Below are 20,466 nucleotides of genomic sequence, written 5' to 3' on the forward strand. Positions count from 1 at the left end.
TATAATAAGATATATTTTCATACATTAAAATCTTGTTTATTGATGGATTTTACACAGGATAGTCTCAGGTTTCTAGCCCATTTGTAAGAAGCTCCTATTAAGAAATTCAATGAAGCATGGGAACAATGCACAAGTAATTTATTAACATATCAACAGGCTTTAATTTGCTAACATTTTCCTATCATGCTAGGGTGACAGAATAGAAAGAAGAAATTGCTAAAGCATGGAATATAGTACAATTTGAAGAAAAGCTATCTACCTTTTAAGTGCTCATGGATTCCACTGTTCACAGCATGAAGAACCACATGCTTGCAAAACGACAGTTTCTAGTCATATTGTCTAATTTATTTAGGCTCCATCTGTTTACCTGTATTATTTACTTAACACTATATAAAATTAGAGGAGCACATATGAGGCACAAAAGGAAAAGCTCTGCCAAAGGAAATACACATTACACAGGTTAGCATAAAAACCCTGAAGTGGGCTGGGCTGGGCGTGGTGGCTCATGCCTGTAATCCCAGCACTTAGAGACACAGGGGAGGGTGGATCATGAGGTCGGGAGTTCAACACCAGCCTGGCCAACATAGTGAAGTCCCATCTGTACTAAAAATACAAAAAAATTAGCCAGGTGTGGTGGCGGGAGCTTGTAATCCCAGCTACTCAGGAGGCCGAGGCAGGAGAATCGCTTGAACCCGGGAGGTGGAGGCTGCAGTGAGCCGAGATCGCACCACTGCACTCCAGCCTGGGCGACAGAGCGAGACTCTGTCTAAAACAAAAAACAAAAAACAAAAAAAAAACCCTTGAAATGTTTATATCTTCAGTTACTGTAGAAACAGTGACTTCCTCATTTATTTTAACTCATTTTTTCCTAAAAAAATGGATAAATGGAAAAAATCTATGATTACCAGCAAATATGTGGTAAATAGATGCCTTCTATAAACCATACTAATCATAATGAGTGCCACATTTTCTTTGGCTGGGCTAGGTTTCAACAACATTTGAGTCCAAATGTCTTAGCAAGGCTGAGCCTGTACTCCCCAGTGAGGCACAGTCCCCACTAAACCTATCTTGTAAATGCTGGCCTCTCATATTGCTGTTAACTATCTGAGTTTTCATTTTTGTTCTGGGCTGAACTCCCTCTGAGTGGCTGGGAATATGTCTGCTTTACTCACTCCTGTACACTCTTTCACTTGTAGAGTGTTTGACATATAGCACATGTGTGATAAGTATTTGTTGACTGAACTGAAAGAATGAATAAATAGATGGAGAGAAAAAAGGAACTTCAGTCTGTAAGTTTCCTTTAAACACAATATCCCAGTTGATTTCGAAGAAAAAAAACTTCCTTCCTTGTTTTAAAAATAATGCAATAGACATAATAGTCGTCATCATATGAGGTTTTAATATGCTACCTGATAATCTATACTCTGACTTTTTATCATATATATATTTTATAATGTCTAAGTAATGATTATTCAATTAATGTTAAATAAAATACATGCAGACAAGATTTTGTCAAAGAGCAAGTTTAACAGTTTTCATCCTCACATCAATAAGTTAGTTTGGTTTTGCTTTACACCCCAAAATTACACTCCAACCTTGGCAAGTCATGCATGCCATTCAAACATTCTCATCCAATATGGATGTAGTGGCATATATTCATCATCATTATTTGAAATACAATTCAAAGCATACGGCCTATATCAATGATTCACTACTCTATTATTGTCATATACATAGCATTGACTAACACTGATGTGCCCGGCACTATTCTAAGTCCTTTATGCTTGTTAACCCATCCAACATTCCACACAACAACCCTATTATTATTGATGTCTCATTATACAGGTGAGGAAATTAAGACAAAGAGAAACTAATACTCTTGTCTAAGGCTCCACAGCTGGTAAATGGCAGAATGAGGATTTGAATGTAGGCAGTGTAGCTGCAGAGTTCTTGTTCCTAATCACTACAGGTTGAGCATCCCTAATCCAAAATTCTGAAATCTCAAATGCCTCAAATCCAAGTTTTTGAGCACTGATGTGATGCTTAATGGAAACACTGCAGCATTTTGGATTTTGGGTTTTGAGATTATGGATGCTCAACTGGTAAGTATATAATGTATATATTAATATTTCAAAATCCAGAAAGATCCAAAATCCAAAACACTCTGCATGTCCCAAGCATTTCAGATACAGGACACTCAACCTGCATGTATTGTCTCTCGTGTGGGTCTCTCTAAAATATCGTACTTTATTTTTAATTTTTGTGAGGACTGATCTTATCATTTAGATAATCTATAACTAGATTTATTCCTGAAGGGCAGGCTGCATGAATTACAATGCTTCTATCTAACTTACCTTGAATAATTTAGTTACATGAATGTGGTAAATAGTTAAAAATTTTTGGTTGACTCACATTGGAAGAATTACTGTATTTGCAAACATATTAGAATTCATTTGCTAGCAATTTATTTCTACCAGTTGTGTGACTCTCATTAAGAGGTTGGCTAACTGATCTTTTAGGTCCCTTTAACATCTCTAATACCACAGCTAAAATTATCCATCAGCTACCAACTAAAATTTAATAGGGAGTTATATAAAATAAAAGAACTGGAGACTGAATGACATGTAAGAACATGAAAAAATTAGTCAACAGTCTTCAAAAGAGGCTAAGAAATATTCCATGTGTAACAATAATAGCTAATACTCAGGAAGTGCTTCTATGTGCCAAGTACTGTGTTATATTCTTTAAATGTACATGTCATTAGCTCTGTACCACTATATGACATGGGACAGTATTATTATTCTCATATTACAAATGGGCCAAGAGAAACTAGCTTTAGGTCACACAGCTAGTAACTAGTGCAATACAGAACTTCAATTGGATAGGTCTAGCTTTCAAAGGCCAGAAAAGGGGCAGGAGCAGGCATGCTGAGTTAAAAACCATCTGTGGGATTCATTTTAAATCGGCGGTAATGGTGTTTCCCTGCTTCACAGAGCTTACGCTGCTCTTGTCCATTAGCCCCTTAGACCTGCCCCCCAAAACCAAATGTATACACAAATACCTTTCAACTTTCTGTGGATTGCTAAATCAGACAATCAAGTCTTATAGAAAAGAGAGATACATTCAAAGTCGATAGGCTGAGGCTTTACTATGGCTAACATACATAAACTTTAAGGCAAGCCTCCGGTGTAAGCTTAGACCATAGAGCAGCTTTTTGGGCTTAGTTCCCAGTTCTTCACTGAATTTCAAACAGTTTAGTATCACACTGTAGTTTCCTCTGGACAAATGAGGTAAGCTAATAAAAAATTTTGCCTTTTATTTCTTATTACCGTTATGTACCATTTTCTTGCCATCTTTTGGACCATATCTTCTCTCTCGTATATAAATAGACACTTGATAAACTTAACTGACTTCCTTTTCAGTATTATATTTCCCTACAATGTGTGTATTTTATGGTCAATATAACATGCCTTATCATCTAAGGAATATATCACATAAACGATTTGCCATCATATTTTCTACTAATTTTAGGTTTTTAACCTTGACTTTAAAGCCTAGGATATATGAGAAACCTCTCCCTACATGTGCTGTTTCTCAAATACCCATTTCATTTTGCCTATGCTAGTACTAGTTTATCTTCTTGTAGCTTAATTCCTGTGCTAAGAATTGGTAAGATTTAGAAACTGACTATGTAAGTCAGGATAACCAGTTTCACTTTCTTACAAACATTAACTGGCTACATATACTCTGAAAGAAATACTATTAGACTATAGCCTTATGAAGAAAGCTGCCTTCTATATATTTAAAAGTTACCTTTGATAGATCCCTGAAGTTTCCTGGAAGAGTCAGGTCCAATTCTTCTGATTCATAGTTGGTTAACACCCACGGAAATACTGGATATTGGTTCAGATCATTATATGTCCGTCCTAGTAAAGAAAAACAGAAATAAAAATTTGTATACACAAAATGCTTATGAAATAGTTTCTGTTCTTACAAAGCACCTATTGAATTTCAGAAGAAAAGTAACTTTTTATTTATTGAACCATATCTTTAACTCTGATAACAGTGCTTTTCAAGTGAGTTCATTCAATTGTTTTAAAACATAACCAGAATTACTATTTATAAGATTGTGATAGAGACTACTGGCTGGTTATTGTAACTGATTCTCATCTTCCTGTGCTACACTACATTTCTCAGCCTCCCTTACAAGTAGCTATGGCCACGGGATTTAGTTCTAATCTACAGAATGTGAGCAAAGTCTCTTCAAGGTGTGGCCCACTGAAACTTCCTGCATGTGTGTCTCATCTCTCTTCTGCTGATGTAGATAATATTGCAACCCTGGAAGCAGAGCCTTGTCACTTAGAGGCCCTGAAAGTAATTATGGAGGAAGTCACCCCAATGACCTGCACATCTGCAGCTTAGGTGACGGTATTCTATTTTATCTTTTATTTATTTTTTATTTCTTTTGAGATGGAGTCTTGCTCTGTCATCCAGGCTGGAGTGCAGTGGTGCGATCTTGGCTCACTGCAATCTCTGCCTCTTGGGTTCAAGTGATTCTCCTGCCTCAGCCTCCTGAGTAGTTGGGATTACAGGCACATGCCACCACACCTGGCTAATTTTTGTATTTTTAGTAGAGATGGGGTTTCACCATGTTGGCCAGGCTGGTCTTGAACTCCTGACCTCGTGATCTGCCCGCCTCAGCCTCCAAAAGTGCTGGGATTACAGGCCTGAGCCACAACGCCCGGCTGTGATGGTATTCTATTATAATGAATATATATCGAGAAATTATATTAGAGTAACAGAATACTATGTTAAACTTATATCAAGAATGAATGCAGAGAATTTGCAAGTGGACAGAAGTACTCTGAAGCTAGGATGAAAAAGTACAGAGGCAGATGTCAATCATATATTTTTTCACTCCTTAAGTTCATGATTTTTTTTTATCTTACGTTGTTTCACCTTAGTGAAGAACTGCTGGATCTTAGGGTGAGTATGTCTGTTTATGTTTTGGTAGAATGTCTTAAACACTTCAGGTATGATATTGAGGCACAGTGGGAATGTGGAAAGTTTAGGGGAGCAAGCTGTGCCCCTCCTCACAAACTGGAACTGAAAAAACACAGGATCAGGTGAAATTAAAATAATGGCTATTAAAGAAACAGTATCCTAAGAAAACTTTTGTTGAACAAAATTATTTTTTATAAAAATGTGTTATGATCCAATTATCAGTAATTTTCTAAATTTCCACTAAAATTCACACAAAACAGCTATTTCACTGGTATTTAGTGATATGAATTTCATTCAGTATGCCGTGGTTGCACACACCACATGTACTATCACAGTAATATAGATATGCAGATATTATCTTGTTCATCATCAAGAAATTACATTAAATGATATCTGCTCTTATAGCAGTTGGAAAACATAACTGTGAAAAATAAAAAAAAGGAACTACACCCGTCTCGGCCTCCCAAAGTGCTGGGATTACAGGCTTGAGACCATCCTGGCTAACACGGTGAAACCCCGTCTCTACTAAAAAATAAAAAAAAATTAGCCGGGCGAGGTGGCGGGCGCCTGTAGTCCCAGCTACTCGGGAGGCTGAGGCAGGAGAATGGCGTGAACCCGGGAGGCGGAGCTTGCAGTGAGCTGAGATCCGGCCACAGCACTCCAGCCTGGGCGGCAGAGCGAGACTCCGTCTCAAAAAAAAAAAAAAAAAAAAAGGAACTATAATCTGAGTAAGAACTAAAATCTGCAATTGTAAGCACCAAACCAATTAATTAATACATTTATTTTTTTTTTTTTTTTTTTTTTTTTTTTTTTTTTGGAGAAGGAGTCTCGCTCTGTCACCCAGGCTGGAGTGCAGTGGGCGGATCTCAGCTCACTGCAAACTCCGCCTCCCGGGTTTATGCCATTCTCCTGCCTCAGCCTCCCGAGTAGCTGGGACTACAGGCGCCCGCCACCGCGCCCGGCTAGTTTTTTGTATTTTTTTAGTAGAGACGGGGTTTCACCGTGTTAGCCAGGATGGTCTCGATCTCCTGACCTTGTGATCCACCCGTCTCGGCCTCCCAAAGTGCTGGGATTACAGGCTTGAGCCACCGCGCCACATTTAGAAAACATTTTATTGATGACTATTTTATCTGTTTGTTATACGAAGCTTTGCATTTTACAACTGAACTGCATATTGCTTGAAGTGTATATACTGCTGTAAGTATGTAATATAGGTGTGGATAATGGCAGCAGAATACTGCTTCCACTTTGCATTTACTGGGATGAGGTTACAGCTAGGTTAGGACTTCCCCTGTGTTGCCCTACCACAGTTCTCATACAGACCTCTATTATACCTGATACACATCATCATTTACTTCTCTGCCTCTCCACCAGTCTGTAAACTCATAAATGTCAGGGCTGGGCTGTTTTTTTTTTTTTTTTAATCTCTCTGTGTTGGCACATACCATCTGCCCAATAAATGTTTGTTGATGGAATGGATATGCATGTGATAAAAATGGAAAAAAATGATCCAAATTTCAGAAGATGAACAAATGTAAGTCAAGTAAAGGAAAACTGCAGAACATTATCTTTAGAAGGTGAGGATTATGCAAAGGCATAGAGGTATATATGAGAGAGAATGATACTGTGAATGTCTACATTAAACTAGAAGAAAATGTCTGCAGCTAGGTAGCTCAAGCAATCGATGAACCTGCTTGTATTTAAGTCCATGGTGAAGAATAATAATGAGATTAAACGAGAGTTTGGAGCCATATTAAAGTCTTTGGTACATGACAATAATCTGCTAAAACAGTACCAATATTGTAGAATAAAAGCTGTACAATTCTAAACTTGAAAATTTATTACTAATAGTTCATATGTATGCTAACCTAGGACACCTAATTGGGCTCAGTATTTTTTTTTTATATGTATATATACAAAGAGTACAGATTGGCTAGAGAGAGCTATTTCTGGAATCCTAAATGGGTCCATGGCAGAGTTTAGAGCTCTTCCATTTTCTGGGGGGAACTATTCTACTTAAAAATCTAGAGATTTTAATGAAAAGCAAGTATTCCAGTGTGTATTTTTTAATAGAATAATGCTGATGCTACCTATCTAGATATAACATATATTACTTAAAGAAATTAATTGATAGATGAAAATCAGATACCACAATTGTTAAAATAATTTCTGATGAAGTTTTATAACTTACATATTAAGGAAAACTGTTAAAATAAAAAGCCAATTTACATAAACACAGTATTTAAATGTACTGCATAAATGCAAATAGCATAAAAATGTAGACCATATTTGAAGACCCTAGCCTTTTAATAGAAATGATTTTCTAAGAAAGAAAAGGATACTGCTTGAGGGTAGAGGGAAGGAGGAGGGTGAGGATCCAAAAACTACCTATTGGGTACTATGCTTATCACCTGGGTGACAAAGTAATTTGTATATCAAACACCCATGACATGTAATTTACCCCATAACAAATCTGCACATGTACCGCCTGAACCTAAAATAAAAGTTAAAAAAAGATACAATGCTATTTTTAGAAAGAAATACAAAGAAGAAAAGCATTATTTAAAAATGCACACACACGTATACATAAAACGAATGATGCCACTAACCATATTTCATGTCTATTATTCTGTCCTGCATTTTTTTTTTTTTGCAATTCACTTTAAATAATCTTTGAGTGGTCCTTTGAAAATAAGTGCTAAGAAGAAAATTTTAGTAATTTTTAAATTAGCAGAAGTTTATAGCACTATGTTAATTCTAGTAAATATAATAAACTTTATAAATAAATATGACATTAATGCTTATTTTTAATAGCAATTTCTGTATAAGAGCCTATCAAAATGGACAGTCATATATGTATTTGATTTGAATTAAAAATGCACAATGTATTTAACGTTACACGGAAAAAAAAGAGTGATTAAGTGGCACTTTGATATGTTTTAATGATGAATTAGCATTACTCCTTTAATTACTTTACTGAACACCTTTGTGAAATGAAAAAAAAAAATACTGTTCATTAAATCATCCAAAAAGTGAGATATTTCCAAAGTAATACTTGTTAGGCTCTGGCATACCTAGATATTTATTTTACTAATTGTTTTGTTTTTTCTTTAGGATAGTTGATATTTAGTAAATACACTGGTGCTATAATTGGTAGGGTCCTTTCCTTTTCCAGCAGTGGTAAGTATATATATATATATTTGTGTATGTGTATATATATGTGTATGCATGTGTATATATATAAATACATATGTACACTTTATTTTGCTAACTATGCTTATAAGAATTTATCTTAGAAGATGAATATTAAATACTGCAAGCCTATGACACTAATCTACTCAAATAATAAAAGTGAAACACAGTAAATGAGATCTCAGAATCACTGGATATGTTTCTTCATTAAAAAAAACTTTTTAATTAAACCATCCAATTTAATGTTTTTATATGGCACTTTGGTTTTGAAGGTAAAGTGATCTAGAGACAGCTGACAAAGAAATTATAACTGCAATTCCTTGGTGAAAATGTTAATGACAGCAAAATATTGTTTAATTAGATGATCGCAGCATCTGGATTAACACTCTTTAAGAGCGATGTTCCTGTGCTTGTCTGCTTCTTCACACTTTACAGACATTTTGTCATCTCTAGGTCATTAGGAAAGAATTTTTAATGATTTTTCTAGAAGCAAGCAGTTCAAGTTACATCTAATTAGATGACAATAATAAGCCCAACACATGCAGTAGCTAAATATATACATAATTAACCAGGGAGGGCTTGTTCATCACAGAGTAAAAAAGTGGAAAATGCTGAACAGGAGAAAAAGGTTGGGGTTGGAGAAGTCGTGCTGAATTCATTAGCTGATCATATGAAAAACAACTCAAAATGCTTAAAAAAAATCTCAAGTTTAACAGGGGACCATTTATACAAAGCTACATTAGCAGTCACTCTCCTATGTTTTAAAATGCAAGAATTACAGGTTTTAACATCTTTTCCATAATATTATCTAAAAAGGTATAAAATAAGGTGTAGGTTGTATTTTTCAGAAAACGAACAGAAATCAGGTCAATCTGGGAACTGAAAGTTGAAACCACATTTTAAGTAGAACTCTAAGTATCATTAAGATTATTTTACATAATCATCTAAAATTTAATGTTCTTTGAAAAAAAATCAAGTGTTTCACGAATAGCTAAATAAATTATGCCATATTTCTAAACGGGACTCTCACGTAGTTTTAAAAGTCATGCCTTCAAAGAATATTTAGTGAAATGGAAAAAGCAGAAAGCAAACCTGTATACATTACAGGTTCCCAATGATACACCACACAGAGAGAAAGAAAAACAGAAAAATCACCCAAATGTCGACTGTGATATTTACGGTTAGAATTTTTAAAATTACCATTTTTTGTATTTCCAATTTTCTAAAATGAACATTCATTAAATTTATAAATAGAATAAAACAAAGCCTAAGAACACATTTATGGAATTTTAGATGTCTTTTAAATATGTTTCCTGAATATCTGACAAGCTTCTGTTACTATGCAAAGTATGTTTACAAAACTTACATACAGTAAATGTGAGTTTATTTATATGCAATTATGCATATGTACACATACGACAGGAGGGTGTAAAAAGTCTGCATAATGCATTAATACTATGATACTGTGACCATGTGCTTTATACAGTCTTATTTTTAAAAGCATCTAGAAAGGAGAAAAGTGAAATTGGTCAAGTATGAGACACCTTAAGAAATGGGTCATAAAATGTACTTTGTATTTCATACTAAAATAATATTTTTGGGAAAAAAGATAAATCTGAGAGTGCAAGACAGTAACCAATAATGTAGAGTTTGGTACTGTTTTAATCTAAGTCTTAGAATTATTTATAGAACATTTGTGGAGAATATTTATAGAAAATATGAAATTTATTAGGTCACATTGACCATGGGGTGCCTGGGCTAGGCTAACCATTCAAATAAACATGTGAAGCCAGCAAAGATTGTTTCATCTTTTCAAACAGATTCCAATTCTGTAATACTTCTCTTTAATCCACGAAGTTTAAAAAATCCCTTGTCCAGTAATTCTAGTGAATTTACATAATAGATCATAAAATCCTGTGAATATTTACCAAAATAAATATTAAGTAACTTAATTTCATGGGTATTTACTGAGCAAAACTTTTTTTCTCATTGGGAAGATAAAATGCACATAAAATACTAAGGATGTCCTATCATAAGAGTCAAAATGTGTGATACTGACAGTGCTATATGAAGATTAATAAAATTAGTTTTAGGTATGTCTTTTAAAGAATATAGATACAGGGCAGTAATTCTCAAAGTGTGGTCCTTAGATCAATGACATCAGCATCAAATGGGGACTTCTTAGAAATGCAGATTCTTGCGGCTCAATCCAAGCCTACTGAATCAGAACTTATGGCAGTGGGGACCAAAGATCTGTGTTTTAGCAATACACTGAAGTCTGAGAACTGTTGGTATGGTGGATGCTGGGAGTGTTGATGGCTGGTGGTGCTGATGGCTGGTGGTGTTCAGCTACACCCATCTCCAAGAATTGCTATCATTAGAAGAAAGCCCCCAATCCAAAGTCATGTCTCCTTCCCAGGAGTCTGCATCCAATGACTGCAGAGTGGAGGTAATGAAGACCTGGCTCCCTTGCCTCAAGCCAAGACAACTTTGAATGGTTAGCCTAGCCCAGGCACCCCATGGGATCTACTGAAGCCTTTGTCACAACTACACTTAGGTCTGAATCCTCCTTCTGCCCAGTTCTAATTTCTTCACTCCCCCCAGATGTTGATCCCAAGGGCTTTTCCAATAAAAATCCTCAAGCAGGCCGGGCGCGGTGGCTCAAGCCTGTAATCCCAGCACTTTGGGAGGCCGAGATGGGCGGATCACGAGGTCAGGAGATCGAGACCATCCTGGCTAACACGGTGAAACCCCGTCTCTACTAAAAATACAAAAACTAGCCGGGCGAGGTGGCGGGCGCCTGTAGTCCCAGCTACTCGGGAGGCTGAGGCAGGAGAATGGCGTAAACCCGGGAGGCGGAGCTTGCAGTGAGCTGAGGTCTGGCCACTGCACTCCAGACCGGGCGACAGAGCGAGACTCCGCCTCAAAAAAAAAAAAAAAAAAAAAAAAAAAATCCTCAAGCAGATCTCTGTCTCAGAGTCTCTTTCTTTTTATCTAAAGCTTAACTGAAAACAGGGCTAGCTTCTACATTAAAGATAATAATTCCAGGCCCAGATCTAGTGCTAGAATATCAGTATCTACAAGAGTCATGACAGTAAATAAACTTCAAAGGGTTAATTTGATGAAATGTAAAAGAAAATGACCAAATTGTTTTAAATCATTAATTATTTAGGTTTTAAAAGCAGTTAATAAGTTAAGGCTGGTGACTGGAGGTGAAGCTGTATGGTCCCAGGAATATTCTGGAACAGTATGCCGTAGTAACGGAATGAAAACTCTGGAGCTAAACTGCCCAGGTTTGAATCCCGACTTTGTCACTTATTAGCCCTATGACTTGGCCCAAGTTATTTGGCTACTCTCTACCTCATCTCTTTGTAAAATGGGGATAAGAACAGAACCTAACTCATGGGGCTATTGTGAGGATTAAATAAGCAAATACATATAAAGACCTTAGAAAAATGTTTGGTACATTATAGATCATTGAATAATCATAAACTTATTTTCTATGTTTTCTGAGTTCTTATTATTAACAAAGAAATGTTTCAGCAGGAAAAATGAAACAAAACAAAGACATAATAAAAATACTATTATTTTTTCTCAATCTTGATATAAAATAAAAATGTTTAAAAATATTATGACAAAATATAAGCCAACCATTTCTTGGCTTTAGATTACCTAAGAATTACAATTCGTCAAAAAGAAGACTAACATCCTATCTAGAAACGATAAATCCTAAGTGTCAATCAATCAAATGAAATAAGTATTTCCTGAACAATAACTGTATCCCTAAAAGTGTTATAAACTAGTATGATTATTTTTAGGACCCATGTTCATTGAAGTGATACTGGTACAACTTAACATCTTTAGAGCACTCTTTATTTTAGGATCATAAGAGAACTCTGAAGGGTGATTTGATAAGAAGAGATGAATGGATACACACTGTCCACCAATCAGGAAAACAGGCAAATCTAATCGCTGCACTAACAAGTATTCAATCATGGCATTAGTGAAGCTTCTCTAATAAAACCATCACCCATGTCTTTAATGCTGGTGCTCAGTTTAAACTGGCATTCCTATTTAAAGTTTCAGGATGATGGCAAAGGAAGAATTAAATTAATAGGAATATATCCAGGGAGAGTACCTCAGGATATTCATATTCATAATTTTTTTCAATTGTCATTCTACTTATTAAGGTTTATTTTGCCTGGATAGTCATCTACATCTGACAAAATCCTTGAAGAGTTCATTTAAAGCTCATCTTTTCCAAGAAGGTTTCCTCGAGTAGACTATTTCATATTAATCTCTCACTTCTCTAAACTTGTATTACACTGAATGGCACTTAATCCTGTACTTTCTTGTATGTTTTAAATGTTTTATATGCAAATCTTGTCCTGATAATTAGATCTTAAAAGGCTAATGCAATTGTGCTCAAACTTTTTGTATCAGAACCAACTAGAGGGCTTGCTGAAAGGCAGGTTGCCAGCTTCTCATTCACTAGGTTTGAGGAGGAGTCTGAGGATCAGCAACTCTAACAGGTCTCCAAGGTAATAATGCTGGTCAGGGGACTACACTTTGATAACCACTGAACTAGAGCAAATCACAGTGAAACTTTTTTGTATAACAATATTGTACAAAGCGTCATTTACTCTCTTTTTGCCATACCTGCTGCCACTATACTCATCCAAAATCTTCACCTCACATTTTCTTCTTGGAATGCCCTCTGCCTACTTCCTAGTGAATTCTTAACCATCTTTCAATTCCCAATTTAAATGTCACCTATGGGAAGCTTTTTCTGATCTCTTAGTTATAAATAATGGCTTCTAGATTTGACTACCGCAAATGGCTTCACATATACTCCCATTATAATACTTTCTATACATTATAAAATTGCACACAATTTTATACATTCTAATACATTTTAATGGAATTACTGGTATACATGTCTGTTTCCTCATTCTAATACTTTTTAGTGGAATTACTGGTATACATCTGTTTCCTCACTATATTACGTCTTTTTAAAGGCATAAACCATACTTGCTTCTGTAGTCAGAGAAAATTAGAATATGTAGTACATAGTAAATATTCAGTAACAATTTACTATTACTACTGTAATACTCTCCTTATAGCACTAATGCCAAGGAATCTCAATTTTGATTTATGCCATACATAATTATCAGTTCAATTTTCCTAAAGCTCCACATCACATTCCCTTCTACTCCAAAACTATACTGACTCCTAAAAACCTCTTTATAAATCTGGCTCTTCTCTAATTCTCTACTCCAGACAAGGTATGATAATTCTGTCTACTGAACACACCATATATATACAACTGGCAGAAATTTGTGAAGCCCTTCTCTTTTTTTCTCCCCAAACACATTTTAAAATACCTCCCCTCTGCTGAGCTCATGCAGCATTCACTGTAGCAATGACTCAGCATTTACTATCAGCTGTCCTAAAATGTCTTATTTATGTGTATTTCACTAATTCATCTAGACTGTAAGTGTTCTGTGCTCCTAGTCCCTATTGTTAATTTTCATCCCATTGCTTACAATAGTCAGGCTTTCATGTTTAGTTATAATAATTGCAAAGGAAGTACCCAGTAAGTTTTGAAAAAATCAGTGGCCTATATAATCTTCATGCTATAAATAAAACAGACTTCAATGATTCAAATAAGAATAGAAAGATGCTTTTTAATTCCCATTACAGTCTGCATGCTCTGGCTCAGAAACCCAAAGATTGTCCCAAATAGAAAAAAGCATATTAGGCTCTATACTGCTCAGGTGCAACTTTTAGAAGGGATGACAATGTTATCTCTACCCAGATTTAGAAACAGCAACCTTTCCAGAGTTGGACAGATAAAGAGACTCCCAGAAGTAACAGGCATGAAGTGGGTAGTAGGTGGTACTGTACCACACTGTGGGAAATTGACTTGACATGAGTAAAATGCAGTGGGAAGGGATGGAGACTAGAAGAGACCTTTACAACAATGAACTGGAAAACATTCCATCTAGAGCCTGGAGAAAATCTCATTTTAGAATAGCAAAACCATTTAATATGAATGCCTGCTACATTGGAAACTGAACTGGAAGTGAGGTATATCACCCTGTCCTCCAGTTTTATATCCAACAGTTCCAAATAGCTAGCACAGCCAAGGGAAAAAAATCCGTAAGTCCATCTAATGGTGTCTAATGATACTAAGTCTTGATAGGTCTCTCAAGAGCAGATAATACAAAAACCTAATACAGGGAATATGGAAAAATGTTACACAAGAACGTACAGAGAACATCATCCCCCCAAATCAGGTAAAGATCCATACAGCTGAAAATAATACACTGCATGAACACATAATTTCAATAGTTTGAAATCTTTCTTAATTTGCAAAAAGATGTAGAACCCAGAGTATGAAGTTAATAATAATCTGGATTCTGGCTAGTAATTTATATTTGCAAAGATAAGCAATGAATGAGAAATAAAATTGAGTTGAGGTTTTTGTCTTAGGTATGATTTAAAAATGGTAATTCATTTTTGAGTTCAAATTAAGAAAAATATAGTTTATAAGGCTTTTAAAAATGTAATATCTCTAGGAGAATAACAAGGTGTTTATATTTTAAATCACAATAGCACTAAGCAAAAAAGCATTCATATAGCCAGAGAACAAACAATATAAAAAGCAAGAGAACATTAAAAAATAGTACAAAACAAGATGATAGAAGACCAAACATACCAGTTATTACAACAGATGTAAACATATTAAATACTGATACTAAAAGATTAAAAGTCCAAGATACAGTTAAAAGTTAAAATTCAACTTATGCTACAGGACAGAAAGTTGGCAGATCTGGGATTCTACCTCTCTTCTCTTTGGTGTTGAAAGTTACGTTCTTTCTGCTACACCATGCTATTTACTTAAATATGCTAATAAAATTAAGTTCTTTACATTTCAGATGTTTAAATTCATCCTATTTATAAATAATATGCTAATTGAATAGTACAACACATTTATCTTTGAGGGAGTAAACAGGTTTATTCAAGATATATATGTGTGTATACTACACATATGAATAAATGCATGTATATATGAACATATATACATGAATGTATTGGGATTAAAATGAAAAAGCATTTTAATATATCAAATAGCTTTATTCCCTTTTGTGGACAAATCAAGTTTTGTCTATTTAATATGTATCTATATTACCTATATTTAATATATACCTATAGTATCTATAGTCACACTTATGTATGATAGATTTTAAGAGTAATATTTTTTTTTTTTTGAGATGGAGTCTCGCTCTGTTGCCCAGGCTGGAGTGCAGTGGCCGGATCTCAGCTCACTGCAAGCTCCGCCTCCCAGGTTCACGACATTCTCCTGCCTCAGCCTCCTGAGTAGCTGGGACTACAGGCGCCCCCCACCACGCCCGGCTAGTTTTTTGTATATTTTAGTAGAGACAGGGTTTCACCATGTTAGCCAGGATGGTCTCGATCTCCTGACCTCGTGATCCGCCCGTCTCGGCCTCCCAAAGTGCTGGGATTACAGGCTTGAGCCACCGCGCCCGGCCAAGAGTAATATTACATAGTTATATTTTTAAAGTAATGATTCAGAGAAGAACACTGCTCTAAATACACAGTTGTGAACATTTATTCATAACAAAACAATAATTACAGTAAGCATCTTTATTTATGTGATTATTTAAACTCATCTAATTGCAAAAACTTTTTGTAGAGCCTGGTTTATAGAAGCAAACTCTTTGTAATTAATCATGAATAAGGGCTTTTGGAGCTTAAGAAAAAAGATGAAGTACTTAAATCTCAGACATGTTTAACCACCGACAACCACTGATTCAGCAGAAAACAAAGCCACTACCTCCTTTTGATTTGCAAGCATGGTACTGCGGAGGTTGATGGCAGTTACTCATAATTTAGAAAACGTAATCTGATTTTGTATTTTTATTTGAAGATTTTAAGGAAAAAAAGATGCTGTAACCTAATCATGCCATAATCCAGGTGACATCTGTACTAGGCAGAAAACTGTTGTTATTCTCCTGTCTAGCTGCTATTGCTGAGAATGACAAAGTAGTGAAATTACTTTTCCCATTATTATTTCCAGACACTCTGGCAATGGTTTGTTGACTCTAATAAACCTTCAGACAAAGCTGTCAGCAAAGGAAATGGCAGAAGGAGAGCAAGGAAAAGCCTCTTCAACGATAAATGCATCTAAGAGTTTGGTATGAGCTTGTACAGTTTCTGATAAAATTTAATGTGAGTGCTTCAAAATTTTCTCTAATGCTGCATTTGAATTCCAAAGAGAAAAATGTATTATATCAGGCTACATTACCATGATTTTGATGAACATAAACATATTATTAGAGTAAAGAATGAGACATCTTACCTGCAATAGTATTAAGGAACATCAAATATTCGAAGTTTGAAATTTCCCTTCTTTGCCAGCGCTGAGTCATATTGGAAGATTTATAAAGCTGTCGAGGAGTGGCCAATGATATCCTCCTAGCAATTAAGCACAGCATAACAAACATAGTTTCTTTAATTCTTAATTTAAAAAAACCCAATATTAAGTAATATATTAGTTTGGTAATCAATTTAAAATAATTTATGGTTTATCCTTCTTAGATGAATTAGAAAATATATTTTAATTGCAGAAATTAGCAATATTTGAGAATTCTATTATGGAGAAGATACACTTAATTACTCAGGATAAAACAATTTGAAAGCAACCTTACTTGTAAAACCATAGCTGCAAATGAGCATTTTACAAATCAACAAGAAAAAAAGTAAAACTATACTTCAGATAAATCAAGTAGTTTTTAAACAATACAGCAAATCTGCTCCATGTCAACTAGGTAGGTAGGCAGGTAGGTAGTCAGGTAACTGCTTACATTTGACTTAATGTCTGTCAATGAACTTCTTAGACTTGCCTTCACACACAGAGTATGCACACATGCACAGCCTCTGCCTGTACAATATCCCTGCAATGGTGTACAATATAAACAACCGGGAACTTTGAAACAATGCATGGGTCCAGAAGAAGGGACATAGGAACAGCCTAAGGGAATAAACCGTGATGGTTCGTCCAAATTATGAAACTTTCCAGGTTCAACATGTTCATCTAAAAATAATGAAAGCCGTCGTATTTAGAAAAGTATGATAAAGCTATTGGGTTTTTAAACCGATTGACAGGGGTTCTCAAACTTTTTCAATTCATGGCACCCTTAGTATCTCCATAATTTTTTATAGTGCTCCTTGGCCAAGAGAAATATCTTACAATTGTGTTTATTAAGTAGTTAGCTCTAAACAACTCAATATTTAACATCTTAACAACTGAGTAGCTATTTGAAAATACAATACTCATAAACTTAAAGAGAAATATTTATATTTCATTCTTTTTTTTTGTTTTGTTTTTGTTTTGTTTTGTTTTTTGTTTTTTTTTTGAGACAGAGTCTCGCTCTGTGGCCCAGGCTGGAGTACAGTGGCCAGATCTCAGCTCACTGCAAGCTCCGCCTCCCGGGTTTCCGCCATTCTCCTGCCTCAGCCTCCCGAGTAGCTGGGACTACAGGCGCCCGCCACCTCGCCCAGCTAGTTTTTTGTATTTTTTAGTAGAGACGGGGTTTCACCGTGTTAGCCAGGATGGTCTCGATCTCCTGACCTCGTGATCCGCCCATCTCGGCCTCCCAAAGTGCTGCGATTACAGGCTTGAGCCACCGTGCCCAGCCTATTTCATTCTTATATAACCACATTTACTAATGGGGTGTGTATGTCTGTTGGACACTGCACAGCTTCTGAAACTTTGGAATCAGATCTGACACCATCACATTCATTTCCTGTTCCACACTGATTTTTCATGTGGCTCTTGTTTTTGAAAGCAGTAGCCACCAAAACACTAGTTTCTCAGAGGTGTCACTGAAAAAAAATGCAGCCCTATCTAATCATTCTAAGTTGAAACTTGGAACTAACTCGAGCAAATACTCGAGCAACAAATGTCGCTGTTTTTCCCTAAAAAATTAAAAAATGCCCTGCAGTACCCCTGGGAATTCACTGTGCTATCTCAGAACTCCTTGGTGTTCAGTTTGGGAATAGACTTAAGGCTATTTCTGTTACTCATGGATTATTAATACGAGTATTCACATGGAATCTTAATAGGCATTGTCTTGTACATAGCACAAAAGATTACCAAAATATCTCTTGCAAAGATATCTTGCAAAATATCTCTTGCAGAATATCTCTTGCAAAGATATTTTCTGCATTTTATGGTAGATAAGAGTGTCGTTATGCTTGCGTAGTGTTAATCATTCTTTCAACCAATATTTATTGAATTCCTACTAAGTGTGAGGCTTGCTTATTGTTACCCAGTTAAGTGACAGGTTTAAGCCTAGATGCAGGGTCTCCCCATTGCCACTTGGTACTTCTAAGGATGTATATCTAGGGAAGTATATAAAACTGAGTCTGTAAGAATATTATTAGGAAACTAATAATTAGTTGAGCTTTTGGGGGGAAAACAAGCCAAGGACAACAAAACGATGTTTAAAGATAGAATGGCATTAGGAATTACAGAGAGACCAAAACTACTGAACCGCTCTTTTGTTTTCAGTTTTCTTATAGAGAATGATCTTCCAGCTGGGCATGGTGGCTCTTGCCTGTAATCCCAGCACTTTGGGAGGCTGAAGTGGGTGGATTGCTTGAGTGCAGGAGTTCGAGACCAGCCTGGGCAACATGGTGAAACCCCGTCTCTACAAAAAATATAAAAATTAGCTGGGTGTGGTGGCATATGTCTGTATTCCCAGCTACTTGGGAAGCTGAGGTGGGAGGATCTGCTGAGTCTGGGGACATCAAGGCTGCGGTGAGCTGACATCACGCCACTGCACTCCAGCCTGGGGGACAGAGTGAGACCTTGTCTCAAAGGAAAAAAAAAAAAAAAAAAAAAAGGAATGATCTTCCAAACGTCAAAAAGGAACCAAATGTGGTTAAAGGGGAAACAATACTCATAATAGGTAAGAAATATAATAAAAGAGCTTCTGATTGTTTTAAATGAATTCCGGTCCAGACAAGTCAAAAAATACTGAGGGAAATTATACATGCCATATAGAAACCTCTATTAGTAATCTTTCAGGAATCATTGAGAAATATGGCAGAAGACAGGAGATTACTCTTAAAAAGGAAAAAGTTAGACCCATTCGTAAGTTCTTAATGTCAATTCCTGAGTAAATTCTTAAATTGATGACTAAACAAATAGTATGTAAGCACTTGGGAAAGGAAGTAATGATTATTATGAGTCAGCTTAGATTCAATAAGAACAAGTCTTGCAGAACTAACCTTATTTTCTTTGATAGATGAAACACATTTTTCTTTGACCTGTATTTTATATAAGTGCTCCATTATCTACTAATATCTTAGTTTAATCTTGTCGTTCTACTAGCAAATATCTTGAGCATGTGTATACATGTCAGTGAATTGGTCTTACATTGTAAGCTTAAAGAGAATAGATAAGTTGCAATACAACGTAACCCTAGCTGAATAGCACTTTAAACGCACTGCTACAATTAGGCACTGTGTTAGGTCCTGTAGATTAAAGGATAAATAAAACACAGTCCCTGTCTTTCAAATGTCTGTAGCCTATTTAAGGGAGGATCGACAAAGATTAGTTTTCCTTTCCATCCATACAGTGCTGTGCAATAATTCTCAAGGACATAACAGTCTATGTGGTAGACACTGTGGTATCTACCTAAAGCCAATCTTCCTTTGTTCCTCATCCACAGAAATCCTCTTTTGTTCATGTAAGAGCTGGCAAAGACGGCCGCATGCAGTGGCTCACGCCTGTAATCCCAGCACTTTGGGAGGCCAAGGCGGGCGGATCACGAGGTCAGGAGATCGAGACCATCCTGGCTAACACGGTGAAACCCCATCTCTACTAAAAATACAAAAAATTAGCCGGGCGTGGGGGCGGGCACCTGTAGTCCCAGCTACTCAGGAGGCTGAGGCAGGAGAATGGCGTGAACCTGGGAGGCGGAGCTTGCAGTGAGCCGAGATCGTGCCACTGCACTCCAGCCTGGGCGACAGAGAAGACTCCCTCCCCCTCCACCCCCGCCACCAAAAAAAAAAAAAAAAAAAAAAAAAAAACAAGAGCTGGCAAAGAATCAGTGGCATCTTTTTCCATAAAACCTAGGGAATGATTGGGCTAAGCCAACGGAACTCACACCTTTCTGGCAGTGATTGTTTTAGGAATGGGAAGGTGACTGTATTCTGGCCAAAGGGACTTGAGAT

At 36.2% G+C, this 20,466-nt stretch overlaps 1 protein-coding gene across 4 annotated transcripts in view; it reads right to left on the reverse strand.

Annotated features, from left to right (window-relative positions):
- The window catches only part of NBEA (neurobeachin), a 774,301-nt gene that overhangs the window by 113,600 nt on the left and 640,235 nt on the right, over positions 1–20,466 (reverse strand). For all 4 annotated transcript variants that reach the window (XM_030922219.1, XM_030922217.1, XM_030922221.1 and 1 more), the window contains exons 44-45: positions 16,583–16,698; positions 3,814–3,926 (exon numbers count right to left, since the gene is read on the reverse strand). In XM_030922219.1, the coding sequence (XP_030778079.1) occupies positions 3,814–3,926; positions 16,583–16,698 (229 nt within the window). The remainder of the gene's footprint in view (positions 1–3,813; positions 3,927–16,582; positions 16,699–20,466) is intronic.

This window comes from Rhinopithecus roxellana, chromosome 18, assembly GCF_007565055.1.
Source record: "Rhinopithecus roxellana isolate Shanxi Qingling chromosome 18, ASM756505v1, whole genome shotgun sequence".
In the NCBI taxonomy this organism is placed as follows: domain Eukaryota; kingdom Metazoa; phylum Chordata; class Mammalia; order Primates; family Cercopithecidae; genus Rhinopithecus; species Rhinopithecus roxellana.